The sequence below is a fragment of the Bos taurus genome, chromosome 3 (genome assembly GCF_002263795.3).
Source record: "Bos taurus isolate L1 Dominette 01449 registration number 42190680 breed Hereford chromosome 3, ARS-UCD2.0, whole genome shotgun sequence".
NCBI classification, from domain to species: Eukaryota; Metazoa; Chordata; class Mammalia; order Artiodactyla; family Bovidae; genus Bos; species Bos taurus.
This window is the reverse complement of record NC_037330.1, coordinates 15981818-16000628: the sequence shown is the minus strand read 5'-3', so window position 1 is coordinate 16000628 and position 18811 is coordinate 15981818. Positions and strand designations below refer to the sequence as shown.

The following is an 18811-nucleotide window of genomic DNA, read 5'->3' as shown; positions in this document are numbered from 1 at the left end:
GCTGCTTTGAGGAAGGCGTGATGTCTGTGAAAAAGCCCAGCGCTGCACCTGGTGTAGAGTAGATGCTCGGGGGGTCGTCTGAGAGGCAGGCACAGCTGGTAGGCATGGGCTCAGCTGCCTGTTACGTCAGTCTTCCTCCCAGACCTACCCTTACGCTGGAGGAAATAGCCCCCTGAAACAGGGCTGGGGCTGGAGAGATGCCACACAGGGGGTGCTGGGGTGAGCCTAACAGCCTTCTGGAGCCCCTTCAGCAAAGATTTGTTCCATTCCTGGGCTGAGCTCTGGCTCTGGCCTCCTGATGCAGGTGTGTGCTCAGCCCCCCGGAGATCTAGTCCCGTGCTGGCTGTAGAGGAACCATCCAGACGTTAAACCAGCAGCTGCATGAGGTGTGCATCTCCCCTCCTGCCAGAATGGGCCAGCAGACACCTCTTCTGGGGGGTGAGTGTCTTGGCAGTACGGAGACTCCCTTCTCGAAACAGCAGATGGACAGTTGCCTGTATTATCCCTGGACCCACCTTGAACTCACAGCCCCAAGGAAACATCCCAGAACCTGGAACAGCTATTGAAAAGGAACTCTCCCTCTGAAGGGGAAGGTGCTGACCTGAGGCCTTCTTGCCCAGCTCTCCCGGGCTCCTTGCCAGGGCCAGGGCTGCTGGGGAGGCCCCATCAGCTGCTGTCCTGGCTGGACTTGCTTCCAGTACTTGCTGCAAGTGGCTGTTGTCCAAGTAAATTACTCGACAGTGCCAGAGGGGCTGCCAGAGAGCGGCTTGTCCGACTCCTCTCCATGAACCCCACTGACACACAGGGAAATCCAGGCCCGGAGGTTGTCTGCTGCCTGACCTTGTACCAGCACTGAACTCTGAACTTGTTCATCCTCATCTGTGACTTGAGGGTGACAGCTGACTGAGAACTGCAGCAAGGGTGTGAGGGATCAATGTAGAGAAGAAAGGGTTAGCCAGGCAGGTTCCCTGGGGCCGTCCCATTCCCTCCATCTCTGGGTGCAGGCCCTTGGGGACTGCCAGTGGGGAGGACAGAGGAGGGAAGAGGGCTCAGGCAAGGTGTTACCACGTCTCAGTACAGGCTTTGACCCTCAGGGTATGGAGAAGCTTCGGAGAACCAGTCTCTTCCACTCACGGGCCCTCTGTCCTCTTGGTGTTGTCAGGGACGCCCATTGGCCCCTTCTATGGGGGGGTGGGGAAGGGGGGCATGATGGGCATCTCTGAAGAGAACTGGGTACCCAGCTCAGCACCAGGCCAGGATTGGGGAAGGTTCCCGCATATGAAGAGAGAGGGAGAGATACTGGATGGAAACCCAAGCAAGCTGGACTTGGGAGGTGGCAGCGAGCTAACAGTTGAGATTGTCTCTATCAGAGACGGGAAGGCCACAGGCCATCTGAGAACCATTTTTCATCTGAAAAGAAGGCATGAAAAACTCTCTGCTTGTGATGACTGGCACTGCAGCAGGAGGAAGGCAGTCTTCTGGCAGTGAGGAGTCTAATACTGGAACAGCTGGTCCCAAGTTATTGCAGATTTAAAAGCAAATAAGACACGGGCAGCACCCAGCTGGCATTTCTGTGCTGGAAGGCTGGCTGTGCAGGAAGGGCGGGTCGTTTCCCCCTAAGGAAAGAGAGAGGGTGTGCAGCTTGTCGCCAGTCCTGCATCTCCTGCCACCCCCCAGTATTAGCTGCTGTGCACCAGTGGCCTGCTCCGGGCCAGCTGCTTCAGATGCCCTGTTTTTACTCCTCACAACAATCCTGCAGGGAACGGGCCCCTGTTGACAGAAGAAAAATGAGGCCCAAGAGACCAAGAAATAGCTGGTGAGCAGTGCTGGCCTGAAATCCCACACTGACCCCAGAGTCCATGCTCATGGCCTCTGAGGCTGGAAGAAGGGCTTCCTTGCGGGGGGAAGTGAAGGGCATCAGGGTTTTCTCCGAATCCCCTCCCGACTCAGTTCTAGTTGTCACCTTCTGCTTGTAGGCAGAGTTGTGCTGGCGTCACAGCATCCCTCACAAGCCAACTCATGCTAGCCAGTCGCCCACTCGAGACTAGACAGAGAACCAACAGCCACCTTTCAGTATTCATCCCAACAAGTCTCAGAGATCAGTTTGACAGTCACGTGGTTCCTACGGGACTGTTGGTCTAGGAATCATTAGGACACCTCACCCAGCTGCTGTGTCCCCGTCTTCCCCCACACTGGCCTTGGCCACCCCATCTGCTCCTGAAACATTTGCACTGGTCTAGCCCACTCCAGGCCAGACTCAATAGGAACTCAAGATTCTCATAAAGTTGTTTCCAAAGATGTCTTCTCTCTCTGTAATCCTTGAGAGTGGGGGTGGGGAGATCCTCACGGGCCAGGGTTGGTGAATAAGAGGAAAAGGGAGAATACTGGGGAAATTGGATCCATGAGAGGTTAAAAACATTAAAAAGTCTGAAGAAAAGGTCAGTGGTAACCAATGACTGTGATGGGTGGCCTGACAAGTCCATTCATCAGATGGAAAAGATAAGGCTTGGCCTGGAGTAGACAGAGCCCAGAAATAGCTCCTGGAGAGGTCCTTTGTGAAAAGGGGCCCTGGGGGACAGGGCAGAGGTGAGGCCCGGCCTCCTGTAGATAGATACGGCTGTGTGCAAGGCACATCTGCTCCTGGAGCACGGGTTTGACCCAGGCCTGGATCCTGGAAGGCGCATTAAATGGTGGGCTGAGATGAATGCTGGGTGAGAAACCAAAATGCTGAAGGAAATACCTCTTGTGTTCCCAGGGGGCAGCCTTGCCTTCCAGCCTACCTGGAGCTGGGAGCTGGGGGGACAGTCTTACATCCTGCACTCACCTTAGGTATGAAGAAAATGGTTCGTTTTCTAAAAGGCCTGGATACATCTCCCTCCAGGTGGGACCAGACGCCTGAGAACAGGGAGGACAGAGGTGTCGAGGTTCCAAGCCTCACAGCAGGCAGAGACACTGCCCTTCACTGTCTGTAGAATCTGTTCAGCTCGCCCGACTATTTCAACAGATGGTGAGTGACACCTGTGCAGTTCTGGCCCTAGGTTAATGTCCCCCAAAACATGTCGCTGGCCCTCCTGGCCTCAGTTGTTCCATCTGTATGGTCGAGGAAGAGGGAGGTTTCACTGTGACTCAGGAGGCCTCACTCTCAGGTATTTCCTGTCCTCTCGTATGGTATTTTTACAAGGTCAGAGAGGAGACTTGTAGACATCCTGACCCAACGGCAACGTGGAAAATGGTGTTTCCTCTCTGAAATCAAGACAGAGAAATATTCTAGGTGCCATCTATCAAGTAAAAAGCAAATGGCCTGTCTCCCAAGACGGTGGCCAAGTCAGGTCTGTCCAGGCTGCAACCTGCACCTCCCGCAGGCAAACAGCTGGGGGTGGAGGGCTGTAGAAACCTCTGGAGTTGCATCTGTGGGCTGTGATGCTGTCTCAAGGGTCACTTTCCTACTCTGGGCCTTGAAATCTCGCACAGCGTGTGTCTGGGGACAAGATACTTGATGGAGGGCTCTGCTGGGGAAGGTGGGGGTGTGGAACTGGGGAAGTAAGTAAAGGTTGTCTGATGCACCCACTGTATCAGACAAAAGCTCACCTTTGAGATGGCTCCTCTCTGTTGACTGGAGGGGGACCCACTCCCCAGGTTCTGAGTCAGTCCCAGCTAGTGCTGTTGCTGGAAATCCCAGGACCACAGCTCCCTCCGTTCCCCACTTTCTCATCCCCCAGGAAACCAAAACTCGAGGCTTTCTAAAAATTCAGATTCTTTTTTTTTTATTTATGAGGAATGTATATTGTTAGTCACTTATACCAAAGGACACATAAAAGCAGAATCATAAAACTGACTGCACCCATCGTGGCCCCCAAGTCTACGCTTGGGCTCTTCTCCACTCTGCTCTTGGGAGTCACTACCGAGACCCCAAAAGCCAGCAAAATCCCTTCAACGTGAGTAAAGGAAATAGCTTGAAGCAGCGACAAATTTTTTTACAAGTGATTATTCAAAGAATGCACAATAGCCACAGTTCAGACAAATCAACTACAAAGATCATAAAAAAAAAAAAAAAGCTGGGGAGGAGGTCTTGCTTATCAAAAACAAACATTGGACAAAAAAGTGAAGCAGACACTTTGGGTAGGCAGGAGTTTTGCCTCTCCTGAGGGGGGTGGGGCGCCGGGGTGGGACGGCCGTGCAGGGCCCAATACAGGCTTGTTTCCAGAGGATGCACGGGTACAGGGAAGCCTTGCTCTCTTCCTACAGCAGAAACTGAATACTGTAAGTTCGCCAGACAAGATCTTGGGGCAAGCGGGGGCTCTGGCCGGTTGAGAGTGCCTGGGCTCCCAGCTGAGAAGAGGTGGCTGAGACTGAGCTCTGTGGAGGTTCTAATGCCCAGAGGGGCTGGACATGCCAAGCGAGTAGGCGCTGCTCTCCAGCCCAAAGAACCAGGGAGCTGAGCCGAGCCAGGACTGACCTCGTGCCCGTGGAAGTCACAGGACCGGGGTGGTAGGCCCCTGCCACCTCAGAAGACAGGCACTGCTTCCCTTCTAGTTCCACGGGACACTTTGGTGTTCTGCAGAAACATCCTTAGTGTATTTGAAAGACTTAACGTTTTCTCACTTTGGTCAAAAGTACAGAGGGCACAGTAGCCACGACAATAAATGCGCGGACCTGGGTGTACCCACTACTGACAAGGCGGGACAGACGGGGCTTAACTAGCCAGTGGTCGGCAGGGCGTGCGGGAGGATGGAAAGTCACCCGAGGGCGCTGGTTTGGCCTGTTCACAGATGAAGAGGAACTGTCCAGAGGGAAAGAGGCAGGCTCAGGTCTGGAGAGGGCAGAGCCTCTGTACTTTTCTGGAGCACACCTGGCTGGTTAGGCCCAGAGCCAGACTCCAAGGAGAGACCAAGGCTCTGACCACAGGAGTCCACGCTAGCTTGAGGTGCAGGCCCACAGTCCCACCTCACAGAGTTTTAGGACAACCTGCCCTTTCACGTGGAGTTACTGCTCAAGGGCAACCCTAGAAAGACTCCCTAGCAGGCAGGAGACCTCGGGTCTGTGACCCGCCCGCAGACAACCTTCTGAAGCTATTAGGCAAAACAAAAGCACTTGGTTAATCAACGGAAAATGACATCTGAACTTCAAACCTGTGCAATTACAGGTTATCTGTAGCTGTTGAGGATCAACATTTATGGCATTCTTTTAAAAACTCCCCATTTACCATGAATTAGTCACTGTCCCTTGGTGTCACCATCACGAGAAATATGCTGGGGGGAACAGTGGTCTGACCCAACATGATTTTTTTGCCTTATTCCTGCTAAGTCATGATTATCTGAGCAGAGACAATTTACTCTCTAGGATTTACCCTGGGTTTCTTCCTACCAATTGGTCGGGGTCTACAGCGTTACTGCCTCCATCAGCAGGACAAATTCCTAGGAATGCTTTAGGAGGAGCAGCAGCTGGCAGCTTGGCAACATTCCAAGGTATGTCTGCCTACCGGGAAAGTGGTCTGTGTTACCCCTGGAGGGCAGGCCTCCTCTAGTGCTCAGGCAATTCCATTAGCCCCATCTGGCGGGTCCCAGCCCTTCCTGCCACCTGGGGAAGGGACGCACCTCCCCGGCAGCGGCCTCCCCTGCCGCTGGGCCCCTCCCAAGCCGGCTAAAGTGCAAGATCACGGAGCATCATCTGCAGGTTCTCATCACGCTTGGCACTGGTATCAAGCTGCCTGCAGTGTTCAACTCCGGCCCTTAGAAATGTTTCACCAGATTCTTTAGGTTCACTGCTTTACCCTCTTGGAGGAAAAGGAAAAACTAACAATCACGAGGAAGGAATCTCAGAAGGGGAAGACGGGAAGCAGAGGGGCCTCAGAATTCACAAATGAAAAATCCTGTCCCTGGCATGGTTCACACGGTTGACTGGAACCTAATCGAGACCACAAGAGGTCAGTGTAGCAAACACAAAGGGAAAGGAAACAGAAAAAAAATGTAAATAGACCGGAAGAGGAAATGGGCGGAAAGAAGGAACCAACCCCTTCTCTCTGCCCTGCGGTCTCTGTCTCTCTGCTGGGGAAAAGAGAAGGGGGTGGCGAGACCTGGCCTGGGATTCCCAGAGAAAAGCAGAATAACAGGAACCCAAAGTTCTCAGTGTCACCAACCGCAGTTCCACTCTTTAAAAAAAAAAAAGGAAAATAAAACCCCAAACCCCTTGACCCCTGTGATGAGGAATGCTACGGCCTCTCTCTCGCACCCAGTGTGAAACCCCTGACCCGTCAGTCCCGGGGCCACTACACCGGGCAGAGGTAAAAATTCTTCTCCTCCTGGGGCTTGCTTATCCAGTTCCCGTAGCCCATGTCCTTCAGAGATTTTTTGAAGTAGTTCTTGGCTATCTCGTAGTCACGGGCAGCTTTCTTGGCCTCACCATAGGAGAGTCTAAGTAGATCTCTGCGGTATCGGAAGGAGCAGAGCTTCTTAAATAGAAGGAAAATGTTCTTTTTGGACACCCGGGACAATTCGTTCCGTGGCCTGGGGAAACAGAAGAACTCATTATTCACCTGGGATGGAACAGTGGAGGCACTGGGGGTGGGGAGGCGGCAACTTAAAAAGCTCTGGTGTTTGACAACGTGATGCCCCTTGGCAGTCCGGCTGGCACACCTGGCTGTGTGGCTGTGCCCCCCAGCTCCTTACCCGTCCACGGTGCCTCTGGTCCCATCCAGGATTTCGAGGTCGTAGCCATCAGCCAAACACCAGTTGACACTTGTCTCCTTGGTCTTCCCAGACTGCCTTTTGGAGTCGTATACACTGACTCGGCCAACCTACGAATTCCAGGAGCAAGGGGGAGGGAGATGGAAACTTTCAGAGAAAAGCTTCTGAAGCAGGAACTCAAGACTCACAGGAAAGAGGGAAGACGGGGTCACGATCTTTCCCCCTTGTTTATGATTTTGTTTGGCTAAGACTCAGATGTACTAACCCCACCTCAGTTCAAATGAATTCCAAACTAAAAGAAGAAAAAAAGTAAAAGTGTTAATCGCTCAGTCATATCCAACTCTTTGTGACCCCATGGATTGCAGCCTGCCAGGCTCCTCTGTCCATGGAGTTCTCCAGGTAAGAATACTGGAGTGGGTTGCATTTCCTCCTCCAGGGGATCTTCCCAACCCAGGGATCAAGCCCAGATCTCCTGCTTTACAGGCAGATTCTTTCCTATCTTAGCCATCGGGGAAGCCCCCAAAGAAGGACAGCCCTTAGCATTCAAAAGGAGGGAAGGCTAAGTTTGAGGGAAACCAACTAAGGCTCCCCTTGCCTACACTGTACGTTTCTGCTCTGCTGACAGGCTTACTTGAGAAGGAGAAAACGTCAAGGGAAAAACGGATTGGGTTATCGCACCTTGGGGTGGTTGACAATAAAGGGATGTCGAAGTCCATCCTCAAACGCACTTCCATCTCTTGTCACACGACAGCAAATGGCACGGGTCAGGTGCCCCTGGCTGAATAGGTAACCTGGGTATAAAAGAAACGCACACACCTGATTATCCCAGTGCCATGAAGCAACAGAGGCAAGTGGGGAGGGCGGGCACAGACAGAGCCTCGGCTCCCTAGCAGGGATCACCAGTTAAGCACAATACGTAAGGTTCCAGGTAAGGCCAAGCGCTGAGACGGCAAGGACACTAAGACGCTGCAGTTTTAAGCTGCTGTGTTTCTCTAACTCACCTTGAAAGACTTGGCTGGCATGTTGTTACTGAGACGCTGCCTAAACCAATTTTCCCATCACAGCAGACGGGACCCTCAGAATCAATTACTAAACCACCGAACCGAGCACACTTTGAAAAGGGGAGACATCATGTTAACACCTGGCAATGAAGTGTGCGGTTTGCTGGGATCTGGGAACCAGGATGACAGTCCGGTTCCAGCTCCCAAGACAGGTCCTTACCCAGAGTGACGGATTTGAGATACACAGGCTGCAGGAAGTGGGTCAACAGTGCCCCCTGCAGGCCCAGCACGTTCCAGCGCAGGATCTTGTCGCTGCAGGACATGGTGCGGAGTCTCTCCCCCAGCCGAATGCCGTCCCATGTGGGCACAATGTCACTGGACTCCACTGGGATCGTGCCTTCCCCTGGATGGGAGACTTGGATTAGACCTGCAAGGGCCGCTGGGCCAGGGCCCTCCCTGGCGTGGCATTTTCTGCTCCTTAGACTTGGACCAGAGGCTTCTCACTCATCTGTTCTTTGAATATTTCACAGCAGCTACTTTGTGCTGGGCACTAGGCTTGGTGCTGGTAAGCAACAGTGGGCAAAACCAAATCAGATCCTTGCGTTCCTAGCGGGTTTATGGGAGTGAGGGGGCAGAAAGGGAACAGACACTAGACAAGTAAGCCAATACACACGTAACGACTGTAGATGGTTTGAGGGAGCTATAATGGACAGGTCAGGGCATCTCCTGGGACAGGATTGTCAGGGGGCTGAGACACGAAGGAAGAGAAGAAACAGTTGAGAGTGTTTCAGACACAGAGTTCAGCAAAAGCAAAGGCTCTGAGGCAGCAGAGGGTTTAGCTGTTGAAGGACCTGACGAAGAACCAGGATGGCTGAAGTGGCAGGGCTTGGTTTTGTGTCGTGGGAAGCCACGACAGGCTGGTGGGCTTTTCGTTCTTCGTGAACTTTAATGAGATACAATCCACCCATTTAGAGTATATAATAATTTTTAGTGTATTCACAGACTTGTGCAGCCATCACCACAATCAATGTGAGAACATTTCATCACCCTCCAAGGAAGCCTCCTATCCATTAGCAGTCACACCCCATTTCCCTCCAGCCCCTTCCACCGCTGGCCCAGCCAGCCCCTAATTTACTTTCCTTCTTTATGGATTTTCCTATTCTAGACGTTTCAAGTAAATGAAAATGTGGGAACCGTGTAACATGCAATCTTTCGTGACTGGCTTCTTTCCCTTCTTCACACTGTTCCCTCGGTTCCCTCGTGTGGTGGCATGTATCATACGATATCCCATTTTATGGATATACTTCATTTTGTTTATCCATTCATCAGTCACTGGGGTTGTCTCTACTTTTGGGCTACTATGAACATTGCTGCTATGAATGTTCTGTATTAGTTTTTCTCCCTGGGTCTCCATAATGGGAGACTGCAGGGGGAAAAAATGAGAGGAAAAAAGCAGACTCTTCGGGGCTGTAAAGTGCAGGGCCAGCGCAGCAAATGCAGTACTGATGCGGCAGCCTGGCGCCGCCTCAGCCCCAAGAGTGGCAACGCCGAGAGAAGGGGTAGCTGGTCTGTGTTAAGTTTTTGTGTGGATAGATTTTCATTTCTCTTGGGGATGTTCCTAGGCGTGAACTGCCGGGTCATACAGGAGCTCTGTGTTTAGACTTCAGGGTTTTGAGCAGGGAAGCGACATGACCTCTATTTGAGGGTCACTCTGATGACTGCAGAGGATGGCCTGAGGGAATGGAGTGGACGTGAGGAGACGCTGAGGAGACATGGGAGGACAGCAGGGGAGGGGGAGCTGGCAGACAAGGTGCAGAGCCAGCAGCCAACGAGGCAGGTGGGACGCGGGCACGGAGTCCTCCTGTCAGTGCCTCAGGCTGGCTCTGCCTCGCTTTCTTTCCGTTTTCTCCAACCTTCCCGGAGGTGATCCCATCCACTTCCATGGCCATAAAGATCAACCGCAGAAGGATAACTCCCAGACTTTTATTTGCAGCCATCTGTCTCCTCTGAGCTCTAGATGGGCACCTCTGCCTCCTATTTGACTGGAGATCCCCCCAGCCGACTAATGCAAAACAGAGCCCTGATCTTCCCATAGATCTTCCCCGACCTACATCTTCCCTCCCCCTGGAGACGAGACCCTGGTATCCCACCCATGATGGCAGAAACCCTGCAGCTGTGCCCTCGCTCTGCGATGGGCCTGGGGCTTTGCAGAGCCTTTCTGTGGGAGATGGAGGACGTGTCACTCACCGTTCTCTACCTTGGTGCGGAGCTTGCCTTGTTTGGGATTCTCGAAGACAGGGTAGTGGCGGGAGTCTGTGCTCTCCACAGCTCGGTCGCTGCAGGACTTGTCAAAGAGGGCACCATCCCCACACGGGGCCGTGCTGCAAGACAGGGCCGTCAGTTAACACCCGCCTGTGCGCACAGATCTCTTCGGTTGCCTGGGGCTCGAGAACAGCTCCATGTGGCAGAAACAAGGTTTTTTTTTTTTTCTGAAGCCTATCACAGGCTACTGGAGTGGGTAGAAGTGTGAGTCCTTCCACACTAGGGTGTGGACCTCAAGCAAGAGTCAAGCATGGCCCACTGAACAAGCTCTGAATTATGGGCGTGGAGACCATTCAGACACCCAGCCCCGGAAAGCCGGCGGGCCGGCTCTGGTGACAACAGAGACTGTACAGACCTGATATAGAGATGGAATGACACGCTCTTTTTTATCTGAAGCTTTTCTCCTCCTTTAGCAGGTTCAAATATACTATCCTTCGCTGTCTGGGGGTTGTATTTCATTAACTCGCTGTAGAGAAACCTATAAGAAGAAAGTCTGGTTAAGAAGACTTCTTTGACTCTGGGAACAGTGGTTGCTTCTACAATCTGATCCCAAGTAAGGAAAAGCCTTAACGGTGCAGACTTTCCACGGTTTCTCAGGTTGAAAGAGGTGGTGGAATCTCTCCATGGGAGACCTCAGCATTTCTTACAGTTAAGTTAACCTTTCAGGTCAGTTACAATTCTGCCAAGAGCTTCTTGCTTTGGCAGCGACAGGGATTTTACGGCAGAACAAATTGATTCAGGAACTACAGGAGGCTGTGGCTTTTTTCCCTTCACAAATTAAAGATGAGCTGGAAGGGAAAGCTGACAGGACAGTGGGTTTGTTTGTAGGTCCTCAAATGGAGACAGAAGGCCTCCTCACCCCCACAGCACTGAAGATCAAGAGGTCATCACGTGTTTTTTAAAAGGGGCTTGAAGTGGAGTTAATGGGAAAAGACAGCGCTCTTCAACAGCAGGCCGAGGAGAGGGATGCAGGCATGTCACAGAGGGACTGATTCAGTAAGAAGCTCAAAGGCTGACCCTGCAGGGTTGAGGACCTGCCTGTGAGGTGGTGCCAGAGCCCCGACACCCTGAAATCTTGCTCACCTGATGAAGCCTCTCCGGGAGATGATCTCTGCATGACAGTCATTGACAGTTTCTCCCTTTAGGCTCAGAGAATCTCCTTTCACACAGCGATTCCCTGGAAAGGCATTTAAAGCAAATGTGAAATGTCCAAAGGAAAACAATGATGAATAGGATACAGGATGTTGGTTCTTAAAGCCTGAAGGTACAAATAGCCTCAGTTTATCAATCCTGACTCCTGTATTCTTTTTCCTAAGATATGAGAGTTCATTCCTTGCCCTGAATAAACTGTAGCTAAAATATAACGTAAGATGAGTCTTCTGCCTTAAATTCACCCACAGAGGAGAATAAGGAGGTGCATGCAGTCACCACAGGGAATGGAGTGCTGGGGGGACACATTTCCGAGCCCACTTACCTGTCCCCAGGCTGACCACAACACCTAGGTCGTCAGAGTCTTTCTTCATGATGATGGCAGCCAGGATCTTGCGGCCGAGTAAGGAGGGCTGGAAACTGTTGGTAAGGGCGTTGAAGCACCGGTGGCTCAGCATGGCTATCTGGTCGTGGAAGGTGCTGCCCGTGAGAGGGAGCTGTGGGGACAGGAGGTGTGTCAGGGCCAGAGCCTCGCCTGCATCCACCATGTTTCAGACTGTGCGGGGGAGGTCGAGGACTACTCGACTTGTGGGTCATCTTTTCCCCCTCTTGCACTAACATCCCAGCTCTATGGAGGCTAATATTAAAGCCGAGGGATAGTTCACATGACAGCAAGTTACGAGCTGACTCCACCCAGACAGGAGTTAGCAGGACCCCCAAAAAAAGATAGCACCAAAAGTAGACGGCTTAACTGTCTTTCGCTTTGCTTCTGGGGACCTTGAGAGGAGGAGCATAGTTCTTCTGAGACTGGCCCCTGTCACTGGGGTTACCTCTGTGAAACCCATGCGCTCTGCCTTCTCGTCCTCCCCAATCAAAACGCGGAGGGCCGCATCTGCAGCTTCCTGCTTGCCTTGCTTCTTGCTGTGCGCGCAGACGGCTGGGAACCAGCGACCCCCAACTTTCGCTTGGTAAACGAACCTTAGGGATGAGAAGCAGGGAATAAAGACAAGTACCAGACCCCGACAGCTGCTCCAGCAAAGGGCTGGTTTTGCTCAAGGGGAGGCCAGACTGGCCAACATGTAGCCTCGTCACTCCCGACAGCTCTGTTCCTAAGGCACCACTCCCCAGACTTTGAATATTCCTGAATCATAGTGTGGTTTCCGCTACATCCAGGTACCACCTGAGTATTACTTACTTAATATTTTTCTCTAAATTGACTCTTTTTCAATGTAAATACATTTTAAAAGGACACTTGTATCACTACTGTAAATGAAAAATCAGGATCACTTGCCGTACACGGAAGGTGGCTATAAATAAACTAAACAGGATAAAATCAAGTTATTAAATTCTGACGAGACACTGTGGCTGGTAAAGGCTCTAAGCCTGTCTTTATCATAAAGGAAATTTAGTAAGTATTAGAGAAGCTTTAAAGAAATACTAGCACCACATGTGGACTTCCTTTTTAACTTAAGCAGAAATGAGACGGGAATAACTTTCTTCCTGCTTGAATCACTGTTTTTAATGCTCTGATTTTTCAACTACCTGATTCCATTTCTTCATTCATTTCCTGATTAGCTCAAGAGGACTTAACCTGGAGAGATCTGAGAGCAAGGTTTGCCTTAGCTCCGGGAACCACACCTTTATTAGGGGTTACTTTTAGATCCCTGGGGGATTCCCCGGTGGCTCAGATGGTATACAGTCTGCCCACAATGCGGGAGATCCAAGTTCAATCCTTGGGTCTGGAAGATCCCTTGGAGAACGAGATGGCAACCCACTTCAGGATTCTTGCCTGGAGAATCCCATGGATAGAGGAACCTGGCGGGCTACAATCCAAGGGATCGCAAAGAGTTGGACACAACTGAGCGACTACACTTTCACTTTAGATTCCTGGAGGCCTTGCGATAACTAAGGGGGAGGAGACAGGGAGGCAGGCAGTGCTGCTAGGCAGGGAGGGGAGTGGCCTGTGGTTCCCCTCCCTTCCTGGTTAGGCATCTCCACAAACACAGAGGGAAGGAAGTGATGGACCAAAGCAGCTTGGGTAGCTACTAGACAAGGTTTCAAGAATCCCAGCTTTTAACCAGATCCTAACCTGCTTTAGGGAAACCCAGGTTTTTGGATAATCTAACTGCATATAACAAAGGTTTTAGTATTAGGACTTATCAGTCAGCTCAAGGCACTGAAAGGAATGCATCTTTCTGGTCAACCACACTGAGCTTCTCACTATTTCTTGCTTGTCATAAGCATCTGAATGCCTTTGCTCCTTTCTTTGATGATGCCAACTGGTTTGTGCAAGCCAGTGGGCTAAAGCTTATGAAGGAAAAGCACAGAGGCATGAAGAGATGTTGAAGAGAGGGGATGGGGCCAAACTGTGTAGAATCTTGACCTGAGGGATCCAGGAGAATTTCATAAGTGTTCTGCGTGTTTGAAAAGAAGATGAACTCTTAGGCACAAAGATACACATACATACATATACACATACCTATATATGTACACATAAAAACAAGACTGAAGGCAAAAGGAGAAGGGGGTGGCAGAAGATGAGATGGACATGAAAGTGAGCAAACTCCAGGAGACAGTGGAGGACAGAGAAGCCTGGCATGCTGCAGTCCATGGGGCTGCAGAGTCGGACACAACTGAGTGACTGAACAACAACAATATATAGAACAAAGTTTCTTAGCTGCGCAATTAGGATCCACTACAGCTGCACTGTCCAATATGATAGCCACTGGCCACATGAGGCTGCTAACTTTAATGAAAATTCAATACAACTGATAATTTGGTTCCTCAGTACACAGCCACATTTCAAGTGCTCAGCAACCACATATGGCTAGTGGTTAGCCTTTTAGTGGAATGCTGGGGACCAAAGCCTAACTGGAATGAGTCAGTGAAGTAAAACCAATGAAGACATCCAGTATAAACAATTATATTGAGAGGTCTGGATGTGAGGGGAGCAGAGAGATGAGGTGGTATTTGGAGGGAGATGTGGGGTCAAGGGAAGGGTTTTAGCAGATGGGCACAGGCATTTATGTAGGCCGATGGGAATGATCCAACAGAGCTCTGGAGCAACTGATAACAAGAGTGTGAGAGAATGGAAGGACAGGCCGAGGAGGAGGGGATCCAGGGTACGGGATGGAAGGAGGATGCTTCCTGCACACCAGTACAGATGTCCTGTGCAGATGCACATAGGAAGGTGGATTTGGTGATGGGAAAGTAAGGATTGTTACTGCTAATATCTACTACTGTGGGCAAGAATCCCTTAGAAGAAATGGAGTAGCCCTCATAGTCAACAAGAGAGTCCAAAATGCACTACTTCAGTGCAATCTCAAGAACGACAGAATGATTTCTGTTCATTTCCAAGGCAAACCATATCACAATAATCCAAGTCTATGCCCCAACACTAATGCCAAAGAAGCTGAAGTTGAATGGTTCTATGAAGACCTACAAGATCTTCTAGAACTAACACCAAAAATAGATGTCCTTTTCATCATAGGGGACTGGAATGCAGAAGTAGGAAGTCAAGAGCTACCTGGAGTAACCGGCAAGTTTGGCCTCGGAGTACAAAATGAAGCAGGGCAAAGGCTAACGGAGTTTTGCCTTTGAATGCACCAGTCACAGCAAATGCCCTCTTCCAACAACACAAGAGACGACTCTACGCATGGACATCACCAGATGGTCAATACTGAAATCATCTTGATTATATTCTTTGCAGCTGAAGATGGAGAAGCTCTATATGGTCAGCAAAAACAAGACCAGGAGCTGACTGTGGCTCAGAGCACAAACTCCTTATTGCCAAATTCAGACTTAAATTGAAAAAATTAGGGAAAACCACTACGCCATTCAGGTATGACCTAAATCAAATCCCTTACGATTATACAATGGGAGTGACAAATAGATTCAAGGGATTAGATCTGATAGAGTGCCTGAAGAACTATGAACAGAGCTTTGTAGCAATGTACAGGAGGCAGTGATCAAAACCACCCCCAAGTAAAATGAAATGCAAAAAGGCAAAATGGTTGTTTGAGGAGGCCTTACAAATAGCTGAAGAAAGACGAGAAGCAAAAGGCAAAGGAGGAAAGGAAAGATATACCCATTTGAATGCAGAGTTCCAAAGAAGAGCAAGCAGAGATAAGAAAGCCTTCCCAAATGAACAATGCAAAGAAATAGAGGAAAGCAAAAGAATGGGAAAGACTAGAGATCTCTTCAAGAAAATTAGAGATACCAAGGGAACATTTCATGCAAAGATGGGCACAATAAAAGATAGAAATGGTATGGACCTAACGGAAGCAGAAGATATTAAGAAGAGGCAGCAAGAATACACAGAAGAACTATACAAAAAAGATCTTAATGACCCAGATAACCACAATGGTATGATCACTCACCTACAGTCAGCTGTTCTTAGAGTGCAAAGTCAAGTGGGCCTTAGGAAGCATCACTATGAACAAAGCTAGTGGAGGTGATGGAATTTCAGCTGAGCTATTTCAAATCCTAAAAGTGCTGCACTCAATATGCCAGCAAACTCAGCAGTGGCCACAGGACTGGAAAAGGTCAGTTTTCATTCCAATCCCAAAGAAGGGCAATGCCAAAGAATCTTCAAACTACTACACAATTGCACTCATTTCACATGCTAGCAAAGTAATGCACAAATCCTCCAAGCTAGGCTTCAACAGTATGTGAACTGAGAAGCTGCAGATGTTCAAGCTGGATTCAGAAAAGGCAGAAGAACCAGAGATCAAATTGCCAACATCCGCTGGATCGAAGAAAAAGCAAGAGAAGTCCAGAAAAACATCTACTTCTGCTTCACTGACTATGCCAAAGCCTTTGACTGTGTGGATCACAACAATTTGTGGAAAATTCTTAAAGAGATGGGAATACTAGACCACCATACTTATCTACCTGCATACAGGTTTTACAGGTCAAGAAACAACAATTAGACCCGGACATGGAACAAAGGACTGGTTCAAAACTGTAATAGGAGTTAGTATGTCAAGGCTGTATATTGTCACTCTGCTTTAACTTATATGCAGAGTATATCACACAAAATTCCAGGCTGAATGAAACGCAAGCTTGAATCAAGATTGCTGGGAGATATATCAACAATCTAAGATATGCAGATTACAGCACCCTTATGGCAGAAAGCGAAGAGGAACTAAAGAGCTTCTTGATGAAGGTGAAAGAGGAGAGTGAAAAATCTGGCTTAAAACTCAACATTCAAAAAACTAAGATCATGGCATCCAGTCCCATCACTTCATGGCAAACAGATGGGAAACAGTGACAGACTTTATATTCTTGGGCTCTAAAATCAGTGCAGACAATGACTGCAGCCATGAAAATTAAAAGACACTTGCTCCTTGGAAGAAAAGCTATGTCCAACCTGGACAGCATATTAAAAAGCAGAGACATTACTTTGCCGACAAAGGTCCATCTAGTCAAAGCTATGGTTTTTTCTGTACTCATATATGGATGTGGCAGCTGGACCATAAACAAGGTTGACTGCCAAATAATTGACGCTTTCGAACTATGGTGTTGGAGAAGTCTTGAGAGTCCCATGGACTGTAAGGAGATCAAACCAGTCAATCCTAAAGGAAATCAATCCTGAATATTCATTCGAAGGACTGATGCTGAAGCCGAAGCTAAAATACTTTGGCCACCTGATGTGAAGAGCTAACTCACTGGAAAAGACCCTGATGCTGAAAAAGACTGAAAACAGGACGAGAAGGGGACGACAGAGGATAAGATGGTTGGATGGCATCACCGACTCAATGGACATGAGCTTGAGCAAGTTCCGGGAGATGGTCAAGGACAGGGAAGCTTGGTGTGCTGCAGTCCACGGGGTCGCAAAAAGTCAGACATGACCGAGTGACTGAACAACAACAACAACAATTTCTCAATTAAGCCAGATCATCAGTTTAGAGCGAGAAAGGGGTTTTGTTGGAAATTTGAAGACAAAGGTCTGAAATGGTTTTCTTAGAGTATGAAAGAAAAGGCAGTATAAAAATATAGTAGGAAAAATGCCATGGAGAGGGCAAAAGTCGGGGTTGGGGGAGGGGGCAAGTGAATCTCCCTTACTTAAAACCCTTCAACGGCTCTCTACTGCTTGTGAGGCAGGAGGATGATATGGCTCACAAGGTTCCCTTCAGTCTCATCTGGCATCAGGCTGCCCCTGTGCTCTCTGCTCCACCCACACTGGCCTTCCGGCAGCCCTTACTAGCTCTGCAGACCTGGGGGTATTAAGGTCTCAGCTTACGCATCACTTCTCAGGGAAGCCCTCTCCTCTCTCTGCACTGAGCCAAGTCATGCCATGTAGGCTCTCATCACATCATGCAATGTGAGCTCTTTATAATCTATCAAATACAAGATCTTACATTTCTTTATATGATTATTGATATCTGACTCCCGTTCTAACAGATACAATGTCCTGTATAGATATCTGTTGAATGAATAAATAAACGTAGAGAGACCAGGAGACTATTTCCTGGTTTAGGTGAGAGAAGACAATGGCTTGGCTGAGAGAGTGTTGACACTGGAGGCAGAAATAGGAGGAAGGGATATGGGGTAGAAATTGTAGGTTACAATAAACAGAGCTTCCCTGGCGGCTCAGAAATGAAAGAATCTGCCTGCAATGTGGGAGACCCAGGTTCGATCACTGGGTCGGGAAAATCCCCCGGAGAAGGGAATGGCTACCCACTTCAGTATTCTTGCCTGGAGAATTCTATGTACAGAGGAGCATGGCAGGCTATAGTCCATGGCTGCAAAGAGTCGGACACAACTGAGCAACTAACACCTCCTTTTTTTCCTCTCTTCAAGGATAGTTTGGCTGAAGGAGGTGAATTGGATAGGGGAGATGGTCCCCAGGTTTTTGGCATTTTATCTAACATGGAACCCACATATTCCCTAGTAGGAATGTGCCTGAGTCACTTATCTTTTTAGCTAAAGTCGCAAATAGGATATTTTCTACGCATTTTCTAACTGCTTATTACTATATACAAGAAAAGTTCTTGACTCTTACACATCATTTTGTAGCCCCCTGCTCTCCTAAATTCTGCTTCGTCTCAGTATTTCTTCAGTTTTCTCACAAATATTCCAGGCGTACTATCCAATCATCTACAAACAGTGGTAACTTTACCTCCCCTTTCCTCTCTTTACACTTGCTTCTTTCTCTAAACTGCTTGCATTAGCTAGGAATTCCGGAATGATATTAAATACTGATGACCCTGGCAGCCACACCTTCTCCCTGACTTTAATGGGAACAGTTCTGGGTTTAACATTAAGCTGCTGGCTTTTGACTTCAGACATGTTTTTTACCATGCAAAGGATGTATTCAATAATTTCTGCTTTCTTAATCTGAATGGATGCTAAATTGTACTATATGTCTCTTCGGAACCTCAGGAGATGACCATGTGGTGTTTCTCCTTTGACCTATTAATGTGGTAAATAGTAATAATAAATATCCTGGTGTGGACTAGGCTTTGCACTGTATACAGATACCATTTTTCACCTTTTAGAATGCTTATGAGGTAGAAGAAGAGACATTCTTTATATATCGTTGGTGGAAGCATAGACTGGTATAATTTCATTGGAGGAAAATTTGGCAAAATTTACCAAAACTTAAAATACACATATGTTATTCATTGTAGCCTTGTTATAATACCAAGTTTG

General features: G+C 49.0%; 1 protein-coding gene across 12 annotated transcripts in view; it reads right to left on the bottom strand.

The window, feature by feature from the left end:
• Positions 1 to 3747: 3747 nt before the first annotated feature.
• Positions 3748 to 18811, bottom strand: part of ADAR (adenosine deaminase RNA specific) — a 51906-nt gene continuing 36842 nt past the window's right edge. For 7 of the 12 annotated variants that reach the window (XM_059884972.1, XM_010802967.4, XM_010802971.4 and 4 more), the window contains 9 exons: positions 11908 to 12133; positions 11481 to 11652; positions 11090 to 11183; positions 10362 to 10484; positions 9932 to 10065; positions 7905 to 8087; positions 7362 to 7474; positions 6666 to 6793; positions 3748 to 6503 (listed from right to left, as the gene is read on the bottom strand). In XM_059884972.1, the coding sequence (XP_059740955.1) occupies positions 6266 to 6503; positions 6666 to 6793; positions 7362 to 7474; positions 7905 to 8087; positions 9932 to 10065; positions 10362 to 10484; positions 11090 to 11183; positions 11481 to 11652; positions 11908 to 12133 (1411 nt within the window). In that variant the 3' untranslated portion in view covers positions 3748 to 6265. The remainder of the gene's footprint in view (positions 6504 to 6665; positions 6794 to 7361; positions 7475 to 7904; positions 8088 to 9931; positions 10066 to 10361; positions 10485 to 11089; positions 11184 to 11480; positions 11653 to 11907; positions 12134 to 18811) is intronic. The other 5 variants (XM_059884973.1, XM_059884974.1, XM_005203802.5 and 2 more) reach the window with 1 other exon arrangement.